Source organism: Leptonychotes weddellii, chromosome 9, assembly GCF_054177405.1.
Source record: "Leptonychotes weddellii isolate Sample4059 chromosome 9, ASM5417740v2, whole genome shotgun sequence".
In the NCBI taxonomy this organism is placed as follows: Eukaryota; Metazoa; Chordata; class Mammalia; order Carnivora; family Phocidae; genus Leptonychotes; species Leptonychotes weddellii.
The window spans coordinates 118,437,584-118,455,850 of NC_138377.1; the positions used below are offsets into that span (position 1 = coordinate 118,437,584).

The 18,267-nt window shown below is 39.8% G+C and overlaps 1 protein-coding gene across 17 annotated transcripts in view; it reads left to right on the forward strand.

Annotated features, from left to right (window-relative positions):
* AKAP13 (A-kinase anchoring protein 13) overlaps positions 1-18,267 on the forward strand; it is a 266,733-nt gene that overhangs the window by 164,200 nt on the left and 84,266 nt on the right. For all 17 annotated transcript variants that reach the window (XM_081831648.1, XM_081831649.1, XM_081831641.1 and 14 more), the window contains 2 exons: positions 4,277-4,352; positions 9,210-9,346. In XM_081831648.1, coding sequence (XP_081687774.1) covers positions 4,277-4,352; positions 9,210-9,346 — 213 coding nt within the window. The remainder of the gene's footprint in view (positions 1-4,276; positions 4,353-9,209; positions 9,347-18,267) is intronic.

An 18,267-nucleotide genomic window follows, 5' to 3' on the forward strand; every position in this document is an offset into this window, starting at 1 on the left:
CTCACACTACTTTTGCCTTTTCTAAAATACCATAAAAATGGAACCATACACTAGGTGATATTTTTTGTCTGGCTTTTTTTTTTTTTTTAACATGATCTTGAGACTCATCGTGTTTGTATCAGTGGTTCATTCTTTCTTGTTGTGAGTCTGTTGCATTGTATGAATGTACCACTATTTGTTTATCCATTTACCTATTGACAGCAGATTGGGTTGTTTCTAGTTAGGGACTATCATGAGTTAAGCCGCTATGAAAATTCCAGTAAAATTCTTTTTTTTTAAAGATTTTATTTATTTATTCATGAGAGACAGAGAGAGAGAGAGAGGCGGAGGGAGAAGCAGGCTCCCAAGGAGCAGGGAGCCCGATGCGGGGCTCGATCCCAGGACCCTGAGATCATGACCTGAGCCGAAGGCAGACGCTTAACCATCTGAGCCACCCAGGCGCCCTCCAGTAAAATTCTTTGTGCAAAGATATATTTGTTTTTCTTGGGTAAATACCCATCAGTGGGATTGTTGTGTTGTATTAAGTGTCTGTGACATTATAAGAAATTGCTAACCTGTTGTCTAAAGTGACTGTACTGTTTTGCATTCTTCGGGTAATGTATCAGTGCTCAGTTGCTCCACATCTTTGTCAACACTTGGTATTATCACTCTTTAATTTTAACCATTCCGATATGAACCGTTAGCTCTTTGTGGTTTCAATTTGCTCTTTCCTGATAATTAATGATATTGGACACCTTCTCCTGTGTTCTTTGCCAGTCATATATATTTGATGAAATAATTTCTCAAGTCTTGTGCCCATTTTAAAAGCGTGTTGTTTGTCTTCTTATGGCATTTTAAGAGGTTTTTCATTGTTACTTATATTTTAATATTTATGTATTTTAATAATTTATATTTTAATATAGTTTATATTACCAGTCCTTTAGCAGATAGATCCTGTGTAAGTATTTTCTCCTAGTCTGTGGTTTGCCTTTTCATTTTCCTAACCACGCCTTTGAGGAGCAAAAAAATTTAATTTTGATGTGGTTGATTTTTTCAGGTTTTTCATGTGTGCTATGAAATCTTTGCCTGACCCAAGATCACAAAAAATATTTCCCTCTGTTTTCTTCTAGAAGTTTTATAGTTTTAACTTCAATATTTAGGTATATTTTTAGTTCATTTTTGTAGTTGATAGAAGATTTGAGATTTGAAGGAGATTTGTTTTTTGTTTGCATGTGGACATCCGCTTGTTGCAGGATTATTTGTTCAGAAGACTGTTCTTTTCCTGGTTGGAATACCACTTGGCATCTATGTCAGATATCACTAGGTCAGATGTCTGAAGGTCTCTTGTGGATTTTCTCTTATTCCATTGATCTAAATGTTTGTCTTTGTGCCAGTACCACACTGGGTTGATGACTGTACCTTTTATAGTAAATCTTAGAATCAAGTAGTGATCATTTGGGGAGAATTCACAACTTAACAGGACTGAATTTTCTGATGTATAAACATGATGTCTCTAAGCATGCTTTAATTTTCCTCATCAGTGTTTTGTAGTTTTTAGTCTTGCTCAGATTTTCTTAATTATTTTATATTTATTATTGATGCTACTGTAAATGGTATTACTTTTGTTTTTAGTTTTACATTTTAATTATTCACTGCTAATATATAGAACTAGTGCTGCTTTTTTATATATTGACTTTGTATCTTGCAGCTTTGCTAAACTGATTTATTATAGCAGCATTTTTGTAGATTACTTAGGATTTTCTACATAGGCAATCATGCTGTCTATGAATAAAGAAAGTTTTATTTCTTCCTTTCCAGACCTATGCATTTTATTTCTTTTTCTGCTATAGTGCATTGAAGAAACTCCTATACAGTGTTGAATAAAAGTGATGAGCGTGGACATTCTTGCCTTGTTCTTGATCTCAGAGTAAAAGCATTTAGTCTCTAGCTATTAAGTATGATGTTAACTGTAGGTGTTTTGTGTGTGTGTGTTTTTTTAATAGATACCATTTATCAGACTGAGGAATTTCGTTTCTGTTTCCAGTGTTCTATGAGTTTTATCATGAGTAGATGTTGAATTTTGCCCAACACTTTCCTACATTTCTTGATAATTAATTTGTGGAGTTTTTGGTCTGTTAATAAATTGATTTTTCGACATTCCTGGGATGGCCATTGCAACTTGATTTTTTTTCTGTGTTGCTGGATTCAGTATCTTAATTTTTGTTCAGGATTTTGCATCTGAGTTCCTGAGGGATATTGATTTCTACTTTTCTTATAATGTCTATGTCTAGGTTTGGTGTCCGGGTGATCCTGGACTCATAAAGATGAGCTGTATGTTGTTCCTTCCTCTTCTATTTTGTGTAAGTGTTTGTGTAGAATTGGTATAATTTCTTCCTTAAATGTTTGGTAGCATTCACCACTGAAGCCTTCTGGCCCTGTAGGTTTCCTTATAGGAAGGTTTTTAACTGAATTCAATGTCTTTAATAGAATAAGGGTATTCAGATTATCTTCTTGAGCAAATTTGGTAGTTTGTGTCTTCCATGAAATGTTTCCATTTAATCTAACTTGTTGAATCTGTTACAGTAATGTTGTTCATAGTATCTCTTTGTTATCCTTCCAATGTCTGTAGGATCTGTAATAATGACTTCTTTTAATTACTGATACTTATAGTTTTTAACTTTTGTTCTTGGTCAGTCTGGGTAGAGTTTTACTGATATCATTGATCTGTTCAGGGAATCAGCTTTTGGTTTCATCGATTTTCTTTTTCTCTTCTCTTTTTTTTTTTTTTAAGACTTTATTTGTCAGAAGGGGGGCGGGCAAGCAGAGGGAGAAGCAGGCTCTCCGCTGAGCAGGGAGCCCGATGTGGGACTAGATCCCGGGATCCTGGGATCATGACCTGAGCCAAAGGCAGACACTAAACTGACTGAGCCACCCAGGCGTCCCCGATTTTATTTTTCTGTTTTCTGTTTCATTGATACCTGTTCTTTGTTTTCTTTATCCTATTTGCTTTGGGTTAGTCTGCCCTCTTTTCTGGTTTCTTAAGGTAGAAGCTTAGATCATTGATTTGAGACCTCTCTTTTCTAATATAGGCATTCAATGTTATAAATTTTCCTCTAGACACTGTTTGCTCTAAACAGTTTGTTTAGCGGAATCTAAACAAAGTCGATCTTTTTTTCTTTTCTTTCAGATAAAACATCACATTTTTATATGTGATGTTTGAATTTTTGAGTTTGAGATATTTTCTGATGTTTAACTATATACAATGATTCGTGAAGATTTCTTCTTTGATTCATGGATTTTTTAATAAGTTTTTGTGTGTTTTTTTTGTTTTGTTTTGTTTTTTAAATGTTTGCAGTTTTTCCAGGTAACTTCTTACTTTGTTTTCTGATTTTAATACTGTTGTGGTCAGAGCACATATGTAGTATGATTTTAATTCTCAAATTTGATACTTCTTTTATGCCACAGTATATGGTCTGCTTTGGTGAACGTTCCATGTGTACTCGAAAAGAATGTGTATTCTGCTATTGTTGGGTGAATTGCTCTGTATGTGTTGGGTAGAGCAAAGTGGTTGGTAATATTTTTCAAGTTTTCTGTCTACTTGTTTTATCAGTTAGGGGGAGAGGACTGTTGAAATCTCTCATGGTAATTTAAAAAATTGTATTACTTTAAATTTAATGAAAGTAGATGGTTATGATGTTAATAAGATGACTGAGAGCTGTAAAGGCTAAATTAAAAAAAAATATTTTAGGGGAATGTTTTCTTCTTAATATGCATTAGATTCCCATAGACTTGTTTTCCATCACCAGTCCTGTCACTTACTACCTCAGCAACCCTGCTGAGGTTATTCTTTGGATACAGGTAATACAAACTGCTTGTAGCTATTGTGGGCATTAAATTAATAATTAGTTACATAGAATGCTTATTCCGATCCCAAGCGGACAGTAACTCTTGAATACATAGAAACTATTTTTGTATTTTTTTTTAACTTTCAAATAAAGATATCAAATATGTATTTTAATCTTTGATGCATTGCATTTGTTAACTTTTTTTTTTTTAATTTCACCCTTGGCCTGCACCAGATTTTCTCTTTGTGTATCTTTTTCCTGTTGCTCTTATTGGAGCCTTAATTGAGCATAGCGTGCCTTGATTGTGTTGTGAGAACGACTTTTTCTTGTCATAATTTTACTCCCTTTATAGTAGGTAGGAGTGTTGGTACGATAGATAAACTTGCCGCAGCTATAAAATCATCCCACTTACTTCGCTGTCTGAAAGTCGATCTGTTTTTCTTTTCTTTCAGATAAACCGAGAAAGCTGGTGTACAATAAAGCCGTGCCCTGATACAGCGTCTCTGTTGGCCCCCGCACAGAGCCCAGGTGAGCAGGGGTCTTCCAGCTTCCAGTTGCTCGAATCACTGCATCTAAAGTGTCCATTTTTTGCACTGCAGTCCCCCTCTGATTACAGACCACTTTCAGAGATCTGTCCTTCCTTACCATGCCATGCAGTAAGTCAGAGGGGGGTATGTGTGATTTGGGTTCGTAGGCATTTTGTCTCAACTGAGAATGGGTAGTGTCATATAATGAACCTAAATCTCTGGTTAGTAGTGAGTCTTCCCATGTGGCTTTCTGCCTCATCACTTCTGTGAAGGCATCTGTGCTGTGTGCACATACATAGGATTGTGCTTTCTCAGTCTGGTAAAACTATAAATGTTTGTTGTTAAGAATTAAACCTGTGGCTCTCCATTTTGGCTGCACTTTGAAATTATCTGGCAATATACTGCTGCCTGGGTCCTGTTCCCAGAGGTTGTGATTTAATCGGGCCTGGGGTGTGAGCTCGGCCTCAGAATCTTTGAAAGCTCCTTTGGTGACTCCACTGCACGGCCAGGATTGAGAACCATAAACTTTGGAAGTATTGTCAGCAATTGAGCCTTTCCTTAAACACCCATGAGGTCTTAGTAACAACAGGTAAGGGTCAGCTGCTGAGACCTGGCTTGTTAATGACACAGCGCATGACTAGTGGGTAGTTAAGATGCCCAGCTTTTTACCCAGGTTTATCCACTAATTCACAGTGACGTAGGAGAGTTCCCTAACGTCTGTGCGCTCTGTTGTCTTCCGTCTCTCAAGGGTTACCAGCTCTCCTCGGTGGGGGTGTTGCCTGAATGACATGGTGCTGTCAGGCCCTGTGCCTGTTGTTGTGGCCTCCCTGTGAGTGCTGGTCATTTGTATCCTGGGCTCTTGAGTTGACTTGACTCAGCAACACCTCCGTTTACCTTTACAGGTTTTACTGACCTGCTTTAAAGTTTACTTGAGTGCTCGCTGACTGGTCTTTATAGTAACACTGCAGCTGTGGATGTCCTGCAGTAGTATTAAATTGAAAGGCAAACTGTCCAAATCCTGTATCTCCCAAGAGGTTTCCTACTGACTCGCAATTCTTCACTCCGAAGAAGTGAAGAAAAGTGTTCTTCCCTAGTTTTGTCTCACCTGGAGGATATTATGCTATAGTTATGTTTAGGGTCTCTGCATGTTATAAGATTGACCCTGTTTCCAGACTTAGCTGACCCTTATACACCACCTAGCCCCCTAGAATCTTCTACTTAAAAGTATACTACTTACCATATCTTGGTTCCTTGAGCTGTTCAGGGTGTTTTCTGAAAGTATAATTACTCCCAACCATCCAAGCAGTGAAACTGTCTGCCTTGTAAAGCTTAAATGTGGAAGTTTCTCCACATGTTGGAGTTTAATTTACTCATTTAAAGAAATGAATTTTGAACCCCTGAGCATTTTCCCCAGGACATCCTCTTGAATTTTGTTGACAACGCCCCCCTCCATACTCCAATCCCAAGCATAACTACTTTGGTGTTTTTAGAATGGGTCTTTTTAATTCTCCGTGTAATGGCATCCAAGATCTGGATTATGCTTTGGAGCTTCAGACCTGAGTTTTTGATTTTAGTAAATTTTTTGGTGAATTCTAGGCCCTTTGGATCTTGAAGGTTTCATTTATGTTACGAACACAGCTCAAGAGAGAGCAATAGTGTAAAACCAAGTGAGATGACATGTTTTAAAATCACTTTGGATATTCCTCCATTATGGATAAATACAAATTTATATAAGTGCAAATAAATACACATACATTATGATTAGCATGGTTCAGCAAATACCAGTGGGCGCGCTGCTGGTAGTTTTTCTTATCTTTGCCTGCTGTAATTTGTTTGCATATATATCATTTTAGACCCAAATGACTAGAGAGCATCTTAAAATGACACATTTTGCTAGCTTTTAAGGAAATTAATGTCTCAGGACACAAAAGTTTATAGGCAGATTTATATGAGTCATAAAACAGGACTGGCCCACATCAAGGTAATGTCCTTTCCAGATACTTGCACAGTATAGGTTAATAACGAAGCCTTAACTGCATTAGGTGTGTTTATCACACACCTGCTGTGTGCGAGGGGCAGAGTTCTGGTTACTATTTGCATAAAATTCTTTCTAACCGTCACTGCAGCTATTTTAGGGAGATACTAATCAGTCCCATTTCACCGGTGTGGAAGTGAAGGCTTAGGGGTTAAATGACTTCCTGCCCGGGATCTTTCTACTAAAAGTAGGCGGAGGGAGATTTAAGCCAGACAGGATCAACTCTAAAACCAGTCAGTGTTCATTGTTCTTGCTTCTACCTGCATGGGTTGCTCCACCTCATTCATTAGGAAGAGGGCAGGTAGGAAGTCCTGTGACACAAGGTGGGGATTAGCTTTGCCTTTAGGGCCCCCCTCATTTGTGGGGTTTCATGATGGCTTATGGGTCTTTTTCTCACCCTTGTTCCCTGTTTGCTTACTCTTCTCCCCCCACTCCCCCCCCCATCTCAACAGTTAGGATTGTATCACATAGCAGAGTCTCACCACAGCTTGATTTGTGGTCCCTTGTAGTGCTGGCCCGGATTTATTTTCTGAGTGAACTGTTCCTACCAGGGCTGGATCTGGATCTTCCCTGTGAATTTTCCATTAGAGCGTCTTGAGTTGGTTTGTTTTCCAGTCTGGAATTGGGACGTGGTCTCTTTGCCTGCCAGCTGGACAGCCAGCAGCTCAGCATAGTTGCTGTGACAGCCCTTTCTTTTCTTGGCCAGCCCCCTGTTTTCCCCTCAGCCGTGAAGTGGAGTCTTTGAATTTTCCAAGTGGGGAAAGGGGGAGAAGTAGAAAGGTCACACCCACCGACTCCACCTAGGTTAGTACATACTCTCCGAAACTGGGGGCGGGGGGGTAGTGTGGAATACCCATGATATCCAGTCTTTTGAAGGCAGGGCTATTCCCATTGAATGAAACACTCAGAAATAATTAGGACCAACCAAGACTGAAATGGACTAGGGTCATTTTTTTTTTTCTTTAATTGAAACATTTTCAGATTAATCTGTGGGCCCCTCCTTGCTCTCGGTGGCATCCTTTGTGTACTTCTGTGTTGAAATGGTCTCTTAATATGTCCGTTTCTGCTGTAAGGTTGCAAACTACCCCACGCACATACTCAGACTATCTCTTTTTACTTGGATAATCCCTAGTACCTAGTCAAATACCTGACACGAAGAGGTAATTTTATGGACAAGCAATTAATGACCTATATACCAGTGCAATGAAACTTCGTCTTCTCAACCCTCAGTGCGCACACACACACACACACACACACACGATTATTGTCCAAACATAGACCCTGAGAATTTAAAGAGACATTGGGGGTTGTCTGATCTCTACTTCCCCTTCCGTGTATGCATCTTTTCTGAAACCTCTTGACAAAGTCACTCAGCCTTTGCTCCACCCCTTCTGGTGAAGTGACAGTGGTTACTTTATGAAAACTCCCATCCCATTGCCCAGAAGCCTAGTTATAGCAAAACTCTGTGGCTTCCACTCAGTGGGCTTTTAGTTCTGCCTCTGGAACAGTACAGAGCAAATCTGCAGCTGCCCTTAGACACATTTTCTTCAAGCTCCTGTGCAAGCCTCATGGCTCTCAAGTGTTTCCACTGTTGTGACCTCATCACCATGCGTGCATTTCCGTTTATCAGTGTTTTACTTTAAATGTTACCCAGGGACAAACATCATCCTGTCAGTGAGGTCTAGCTCTCACGTAATGGCAGGACTGTCCCCATTTTGGACCTGGGTACACTATTAATAGAGTCTAAAACCATCGGTGTTTTTTGTTTTGCTGTCACCTTGTATCGTCAGCTCCTCTTGAATCTGCTTTCAACCAAAACCCCCGGGTGGAGTTCTCATGAACTGCTAGGTAATCGGCTGATCTGTTGTGTCCCTTGTCACTTAGTATCACCTGAAGAGTTGATATATGTCTGTCTGTATCCCATATAAAAATGTTAACTGGAATGGAAATGCTTCACTCTCCAGACTTCTTGAAGGAAGTTGATATCTACCTACTAATTGACTTTCTTTGGGCTCTTGGTTTTACCACACACAAATATTTTTAATTCTATTGCTGCCAAGTCATATGTCCCTTTTGTTTACAGAATTAATAGGAGAAAGTGAGTTAAATACCTTGCTAATTTCAATGTACTAAGTCTTTAGAATTCCTTGATCTACAGCATAACATTTCTGTCAAGGCCCCCTCTGTCTGATTCACCAGAGTCCCTATGCTAGTTATTGAACTGAAGACAGATTCTAGATGATATATTTTTCTTTAGTGCATTATTCCCCCAATGTCAGATCTGCTTAAGGTAGAAGTCAAACAATTATATTTCTGTTATTACTCAATAGAACCCGTAAGTGTGATACACTGATATTTTTATTAGATATGCTTCTCCTCCTTTTTTAATCCTAATATTTGGCTAGGTAATAAGTTTCCAGAAAGAACTTAAGTCTTAGAAATTTGGCCATAAACTCTATCTCATAGTTTCCTAATAAAGGACTTCTGATTTTAGTAGCAAAAGGAAATATTTTCCAGCTCCCAAGAGGAAGAGATTACCATTTAAATGCATAAATATAGATGGAATTATGGTTCTGAATTACCATTTTATCTTTTTGTGCCTTTGGTTTACATGGCAAACTCATGGTGGTTCTATAGTAACAATCACCCTAGAATTGGAATACCAGAGTTAAAAGCTAGTAATCTGTGTCCTTTACAGCTGCTTAATACTGGAAGAGGGGGGAGGTTAGTTGGTTGACTTACAAGGCGAATTGCTGGAATGAAAAGAAAGTAAATTTTTTTTTTTTTTTTTTACTTATTGGTTGAATACATTTTCTTTTTCAGAATGTGAGAACTTCCTGGATGTTGGACTGGGCAGAGAATGTGCCTCAAAACAAGGTGTCCTCAAAAGAGAATCTGGCAGTGACTCTGACCTCTTTCACTCACCCAGCGAAGAAGTGGACAGCATCATCTTCCCCAAGGTACTGTCCCCCTCAGTATGCGACTCCTGCTAGGCATACTGAGCATATCTCAGTGATCCTAGAGAAGAGTACATCCTCCCTTTCAGAGAAGGGAGCTCCAGGGCTCTGGGGCTTAGAAAAAGGCATCGACCACTTTATCTTCCGTAGGGTTGTGCCTGGTTACATGCAGGTTTTGAAGCCTGAAGAAATGGGAGTTCTTTGGTGTGAATTAAATCAGATGAAGGTGAATACTTTTCAGTGGGCAGGAAAGGACCGCAGCTCAGAGTATAACACGTCATGTGCATAAACTAACCATAGAGTCATTTCTGATTAATGTGTTTAGGCCTGAAGCTCGCTGCCCAGCTTGGTGATGTCACCCCTCCTCATCTAGCCTGCTTAATTGGAACTTTCTAGATGTCTGCTGGGGAACCCAGACTGTGAAAAGCCAAGCCCATGCACATGAGTCACCGTGTGTTTTCATATAATTTGAGGCTCTCTAAGGGGTCGGGGGATGGGAGCGGTCTGCTTTCTTTTGGTTACATTTGTATCTAGTTGCAGCTAGTTCTGTTTTGCCTCCTGAGAAGAATAGCGGGCTTTGCCACACCAGGATCAGCAAGTGGTACTCAGTCATACACCACACTTGCTTATCTTAATCGCGAGAGGGTGAAGGGGCAGAAGTACAGCAGCTGTGAGGACGCCTTTATGAAGGCTTCAGGATGACCCTGGAGAAGTGATAAAAGGGCAGTTGGGTTAGTGGGTGATGTGGTTCTCCAAGACCCTGTGAGGATGCTGTCCTGTAAGTTACAGGAGAGGCTTGGCGTCCTGGGATTCTGGGCTAGAACATAGTTAAAGCCTCTGTAAATGTACCCCTCAAACACTTTATTTTCATTTTTGTCCAGTGGCTCTCGTGCCCATTTGGCCTTCCCTAATCTTTTCCACCGTGTTCCTTTTCATTGTGCTCACTGTCTTCCAGAGGTCCTTGGAAAAATTTACAGAACTTCAGGATTCCTGTCATTGTTACTCACAGCAAATTGATTCAGTGGGTTCTGTAAAGTAAAAAATCTGCACACTGGGAAGGTCTGTCCATCTCTGAGGTTATCTAGGAAGAGGGAAACCATGATTTTTTTTTTTTTTAAATAATAGAATTTGGGTAATTTCTACTGTGACTTTGAGGTTTTCATTGTAAGGACTTCTGAACCGTCCCCCACCCCCAAGGGGAATGCCATTCTGAAGGGGCATGTCTCTCAGAATATTTTACTTGTGTCTCAGATAAACAGATAATATCTCTTAGTTCCAGCTTTAAAATTGAATCACTGACAGTCACTGAAACCGGGTTGTGGATACATGGGGATTTGTTAAACATTTATGTGTGTTTGAAATTTTTCGTAGTCAAAAGTTGTTTTGAAATTGCAGAGTCTTCATTAAGAAAGACTTGCTTGCTCCCTCCTAGGTGCATGACAGCTTGTCCCTGGATGCTGGCGTCTGCAGAATGGGAGTGATTTCTGGTCACTAAACTGAGTGATTTTCCTAGCTAAAGAGAATTTGAATTTCCTGTGTTTTGCCTCCTTACTCAAACTGCCAAAAATATTTAGGAGATTGTTCATACGAATGGCTGGTGCTAGATTTGGCAGTTTTTTCAGGATGACTAGACAGATAGAATTGTTAAGAGTTGAAGCATACTCCCCAAATCAACTTTTACCCACATGTCATACCTGAGTGGCTCAGAAAAAAACAGAAATGGTGGCTGCGCTGTCATCTCTTCATGCACGCACGAGAATGTCGCATGGCCTGGGGCGAGATCTGGAGGGTTCTGAACTCTTGGTTATTTCCGCTTTCCCAAAGTTGGTTGTGACCAGGAGAGGTTTTGCAATAAAAGTTTTCTCTGGCATTCATAAAGCCAACCAAGGGTTTGCATATGAAAGGAAAAGGGGAGAGAGAGAGAGAGAGAGACAGGCTAATTACTTAACAAAGTGGTTACTATACACTCGACACCGAACTGAATTTTTTATAATATATGTGATCTCCTTTCATGCTCCCGACAGCCCTGCGAGATGGGTGGTTTTATCCTCATTAAACTCCTGAGGGAGAGCAGGCTCTGATTGGTAGACAGGTGTAGTCCAAATTACTCAGCTGGTATGTCACAGTCTTGAGATTGTACGTAGGCCTGACTCTCCAGTCTGTTCCTTGTTACTTTGCTCTCGATCTCCAGACACCTGCTTTAATCGCCAGTGATTTATACAGAAGCAGGATGCTGGCAGACAGGCCATCGGCAGCATCCCTCACCGTCTGCCTCCGTGGACAGCCACACAGCGTGTGTTGTGAAACATCACCCTGTCCCGGAGTGCCTCCCGCTCTCCCGTCTCTCAAAATCCTCTCTGGGCAAGGCATCGCAACATTCTTTTCTGTGAACCACGAGTGGTGCGTTAGGTCACTTCCTACAGCCGTGTGTGTGATCTGGCCTCAGAGAGGTCTCTTGAGCAGCCTGCGGTGTTGGTCACAAACTCTTCACCTTAACCTTCTATTTCCATTCACCTGCCTTCTGGTAAACATGACTCGGGTGAGAGGAGCTTCCTGATTACCCTCTGAATATTTGCTAGTTCTAAGGTCTTTTTCTCTATAGATCAACAGCATAAAATTTAGATTTTTTTTTTTTAAGATTTCATTTATTTATTTGAGAGAAAGCACAGTGGGGCAGAGAGGGAGAGGGGGAAGCAGACTCCCCGCTGAGCAGGGAGCCTTATGCGGGGCTCGATCTCAGGACCCCGAGATCATGATCTGAGGCTAAGGCAGACTCTTAACCGACTAGCCACCCAGGTGCCCCTAGATTATGTTTTTAAAGTAGGAAGAAATCCTGGTCTTTTTCTCGGCACTAGCAAAGAAAGAGTGACCACAAAATGTATAATCTCGGCCACCCTGTTATTCAAAAGGTTGATTGAAGTCCACGAAAATACTGATAGTCAACTGTCTCTTTTCCCAAAGAGAATTAGATGAAATAAAACGCTCACACCTTGTTTTTTCTCCAGTTCATAAAATATATCCACAACTAAGAAAAATCAGAGTAATTCCCCTAAGATGCTAAGCCTTAAGGGAGCATCCTTTCTTTCATGTGCTATAGTTTGCTCTCAAGTACTTGATCACCAAGCCAGATAGTTTTTAGGCTTTCAGGGATAAAAAAAATTATACTTACAGTATCCATATTAGAAAAACTGTTATTTATACACAAGTATTAAAAATTATTGTAATTTCAGAACTGTGAAACAGTTTGCTATCACATGCTTAAGATTCTTAGGTTAATTATCGCATGTAAATGGGTTAAACAGTTGGCACATATTAGGTGTTTAAAATGTGAGTTATTATTTTCCAAGGCACATGGCAGAGTGCCTTGTGTATCATAGACAACAATTTATAAATATTTAATGATTAAGTTATTAAAAACTGAAGGACTAGTATTTTGGCAATATCAAACATTCCTTCAGGGGTAGTAATAAGATAGAAAGTGTGTAGTTGTTTTTATATTTATATATACATATGTTACATAATGTTTACTCCTCTCTCTGTAACTATATAGTACCCGTCTAGTGTAACTGTTGGTTAAGAGAGCCAGTCAGGCATTTTCCCCCAACATTTTATTGAGAAAATGCTGGAACATTCATTCAGGGGGGTTGGAAGAGCTGTGCAGTGAATACCCACCACCTGGATTCTACCGTTAACTTCTTATAGTTGCTTTGTTACACACCTGGACATCTGTCCTTCCTTTTTCTACTTACCAGTCCACCTAATTTCTTTGATGCATTTCTGAACAAGTTACAGATAACAACCCACTTTTACCCCTAAATACTTAGAATTCAGTATGTGTTAATAGAGTTGTTTTTTGTTATAAAATCTACACACAGTGAAATGCGCAGTGTGAAGACTACCATTCAGTGACTTTTCCCTCAGCTTTACTGAGTTATAATTGACAAAAATTGTACATATTTGAAGTGTACAAGAGGATGTTTTGAAAGACAAACACTGTGAGATGCTTACCACAATCAGGCCAAAGTATCTATCACCTCAGAGTTACCTTTTTGTGTGGGTGGTAAGAACACTTGAAATTTACTTTTCTTAGCAGATTTCAAGTATACCGTACATTATTAGTAACCGTGGTCATATGCTATACATTAGGTCTTCAGAATTTATTCATCTCTTAACAGAGCTTGTTCCCTTTGACTAACATCCCCCCATTTCCCCCACCCTCCGGGGAAGCCCTGTTCTACTCTCTGTTACTATGAGTTGCCATTTCTGGTTTCCATGTAGAAGTGAGAGCACGTAAAGGTTGTCTGTTTCACTTAGCATGATGCCCTCTGGGTCCATCCATGTTGTTGCAAATGGCAGGGTTTCCTTCTTTTTATTTTCTTTACCTGTTCAGCTGTCCGTCAATACTTAAGATGTTTCCATGTGTCGGCTACTGTGAGTAATGCTGCTGTGAACATGGGAGTGCAGATACCTCTTCACGACAGTGGCTTTATTTCCTCTGGATATATACCTAGAAGTGGGATATTGCTAGATTATATAGAACAGTTCTGGTTTTAATTTTTTGAGGAACCTACATACTGTTTTCCATAATAGCTGCACCTCAGCAACTTTTAACAAATGATTCATCTTTGTTACCCAAACCCCCATATGGATCAGGATATTACCTTCACTTTGGGAAGTTTCCTTATGCCCCTTCTCAGTCTGTCTCCTCTCCAACCCCTTAGAGGCAACAACTGTTCTAGTTGTTTTCCCATCACAGGTTAGTTCTCTTTATTTCAGAGCCTCATACAAATGGAGTATAAATGTTATTATTTCTATCGGGTAGATGAGGGGAACAGATAGATCATACGGCTGGTATCGGTTTGGTCTTACAAAAAAATCGCCAGACCTTTCTCCAAAGTGGTTGTATCATTTTACATTCTCACCAGCAATGTATGAGAGTTTTGGTTGCTCCATGTTCTTATCAACATGTATAATTGTTTTGTTTTGTTTTAACTTTAGCATTTCTGGTGTGCATGTAGTGGTAGCTCATTATTGTTTTGATTTACATTTCCTTGACAACCAGCGATAATGGTAAACACATTTTCATGTGTTTATTGGCCACTTGCATATCTTCCTTTGTGGAGTATCTGTTCACATTTCTTGCCCGTTAAAAAAAAAAAAAATTGGATTGTTTGGCTTTTTGTTGTTGAGAAGTAGGAATTGTTGTATATGGTATCCTGGATACCAGTCCTTAGTTAGATTTGTGTTTTGCAAATATTTTCTTGCAGTACATGGCTTCCCTATTTGCTTTCATAAACGTGTCTTGATGTACTGAATGTTCAGAATTTTGGTGAAGTGTAATTCATCCATTTTTTATGACAGTTGCTACCTGTGTCCTGTTCCTGATTTGTCTGCCCCCAGTCATAAAGTTTTCTTTTAGGACATCTATAATTTGGGCTTTTACATGTAGGATTGGAGTCCATCTTAATTTCTTTTTTTTTTTTTAAAGATTTTATTTATTTATTTGACAGAGAGAGACACAGCGAGAGAGGGAACACAAGCAGAGGGAGTGGGAGAGGGAGAAGCAGGCTTCCCGCTGAGCAGGGAGCCCGATGCGGGGCTCGATCCCGGGACCCTGGGATCATGACCTGAGCCGAAGGCAGACGCTTAACGACTGAGCCACCCAGGCGTCCCTCCATCTTAATTTTTTAAAACATTTTTATCACAGGTCTGTCATATATAATAGGACTGAGTCCTAGCTGTACTTAGAATCATCTGGAGAGCTTTAAGAAGAAAAAGAACCTGGCCCTTATCCCAGACCAGTTAAGTTAGAATCTTACTATGTAACCTCACTGGACCTCAGTGGTCTCATGTATAAAATGAAATAAGAATACCTACTAAATCAAATATTAAAAGAATACATCTAAATCACTTAGTGCAGAGCCCCCATGTGGCGAGTATCCAGTAAATAATCATTACTCACATTTATGGAATGAATAGTCCATTGCAAGTATATCTAAGTAAGAATCACAGTTTCCCGAGCTTTATATAGACAGCAGCATCATTTAATTTAGCCTTTCTCATTAACTTTTATTTATATCATTATTTTATAATTTCAGTTTTCCTAGTTTATTTTGACCTTAAATTAAGCAAAACAGTATCTTTGGGTCAGTGCCCCTAGAGTCCGAGCTGTCCAGCGGGAGCTGATGCACAAGCCTTTGTATTGCTCATTGGGCCCGTTTTTTGCAAGCTTTCTCTTTGACTCCTAGAGATTTTTGCGAGCCTGATCACCATTTGCAGATTTTCAAGATGGCATAAACTGTAAGGAAAAAGAAGCTGTTGGTAGAGATGGTAGTTTATGTGTATGTTTCCATCCTCCCATATGCAGGAGGAAAACCAGTCAGGACAGCTCAAGGGAGGAAGGGCTCGTGTGTCAGTCTCAGGTCTAGACTCAGTCATCTGTCTCCCAGTATGCTCGCTTTCTCGCAAACAAGCACAACTCCCAGCCACCCCTCCTCTCCTGTGTCTGCCTTTCTGCGTCTCTTTTCCTTCTCTGCCCTAACCCACTCCCAGTACTGCATCTTAAGGGAAAAGAAAAACAGAAAACTTGTATTTAGCAGAGAATTGTGTTCTGGTCATCTGCTTTTAAGACTAAGGGAAGAAAAACCATATATTTTTTTTCTTAAATATACACGTGTATATATTTCTTAAATATATTAAATGACTTTCAGGAACTTGGGCTATTACTCATGATTGTCTGGAGGAATGGTGCCAGGGGATCAGTTTAACTAGTACATTTGATTTACATAGAGTCAAAACCAAGTTTTTGAAAATGTGCTAGTTAAGTTAATCCCATGGCACCTTTTCTCCAATCAGGACTAATATGTGAAGTCCCTGGAAGTCATTTAATTAGCAGACATTTTAAGAGAGAAGACCTCTCCAAAGAAAGACCAACACATAACTCAAAAACTGTTAAGAATAAATAGTTTCAAATATTAGGCATGGAACATTCTATTATGTGACAGAAGCCATAACTTTTCTCCCTTTTCTCCCTTCTGATGTATAAATGGAAAAACAGCATCCCCAAACCTGGTACTTTCTGTGAGGAGGGGGGAGAATGGTGGAAGTAACGGTTCTCGTATCTCTTATTTGGCAGATATCCCTAAGAACTTAAGCACTAATAAATTCAGGACTGGAAAGGAATACTGGGGAAAAAAATTCAAATGGTTAAAAAACCCACTTGTTCCCTCTATTCATGATTAAAATAGACAGTACCTTGCAACAGCCTTATATTAAGGCCTAGCCTTTTTAGACTTAAAGATCATCTTCTTAGATAGACAAATTGAGGAAGTGGCTTATCTGTAGACAGATACCTAGCTGTAGAAAAACTAGGACCATATTCCGGGTTTAATTTTTGGTTATGCCCCTGACTGCTTTCTATTCTGCCAGGGTAGCATAAAGACATGATGAAGCTGGGAAATTCTTTGGAGAACACATAAGTCTTGGGAAAAAGTAATTTAGAGCCTTCTTTAGATTCAATCCAGCATTAAAGAAAAACCATTGGCCTCAATATTTAGAAGTGAGTTTGTCCTGTTTTTCCCTTTTTCAAGTAATAGCCACAAGCTCATAATAGTTGAAAGGTACAATAACAATACTCGAGTGTAAGAACACTGTACATTGTGAACTTCATTCTTACCAGGAGTACAAAACTAAAGAACTCATGCAATTACTGTGAAAACTCCCTGGTTATTTAATTTTTAGGGGGTTTGTTTTGTTTAGTTTATGAGTTAAAAGTACACACTAAGATGTGTCCTAGCACACACCAGGATCAACACTGCGTTGCGGATATATGCTAGACAGATGTCTCCTTTTTTAAAATGTGTACAAACAGGCCACCAACAATTTTCCCATCTTGTTTTAATGTCTTACAAAAAGGTAGATGCTTGTTTGTTAAGTCTCAGATTAGTAAAGTACCAAGAGAGATAACAGGTGGTCTTTCAAGGCAGTGTCCTTGCAAGGCCACTAGGCGCCAAACAGAAAAGAAGGACCTGTTCTGTCATCCGCGCGTCATTTCCTAATCAGGAAGCACCAGCTTATGAGAATATATGATAAAAGGCTAAATGGAAACTTGAACTCATTTTCATTTCCTTTGAAGCCTTGCTTGTGTGTTTGACAATGGGCCCGTCACACATTTTGCTTTTTCATGCCCCTTCTGTTTGTCCCCTGGTACTGTTCTGAGAATTAAAGGTTGAGCAGCTTGAGGGTGAGTATATAGTTTCCTAGGGCTGCTGTCACCAATTACCACAAATTCGGTGGGGTGAAACAAAAATTTATTTTTCACGGTTTTGGAGGCAGGAGGTCCTACAATCAATGGGTCAGAAGGGCTGCTTTCCCTCAGGAGGCTCACAGGGAGAATTGCGTCCCTGCTCCTGTCCCAGCCTCTGCTACTTGCCGGCACTCCTTGGCTGGCCCAGGGCTGTAGACCCGTCACCCCAAGCTCCGCCTCCCCGCATATCTCCCCCTGTCTCTTCTCTTCTCCTAAGGACACAACTCCTTTGGATTTAGGGGCCACCCTACTGTTGTATAATCTCATCTTAACTAATTACGTTTGAGGAGAACACAGTGAGAAAGCCAAGACATCCTGAAGGTTGGTATTTGCGACCATCTACATTGTTCCTCTCTCTGGAGAGCAGCCCCATGATAGAATGCTTTAGGATGTGCAGGTTAATCCTCACTAACATAAAAAGAACTGTCAATGATTTTATTTTAAAATAATACCTACTCTATTTTAGAATCCACTTGGTTAAAGCATCGTTTTATTTTACAGTGTGGCCCAGTGAAGGGAACACAGGACCTTGAGATCTTGTCCTTGCAGAGGCGCCTTTTTTTTTTTTTTTTTTAAGATTTTTTATTCATTTAAGAGAAAGCAAGAGCACGAGCAGGGG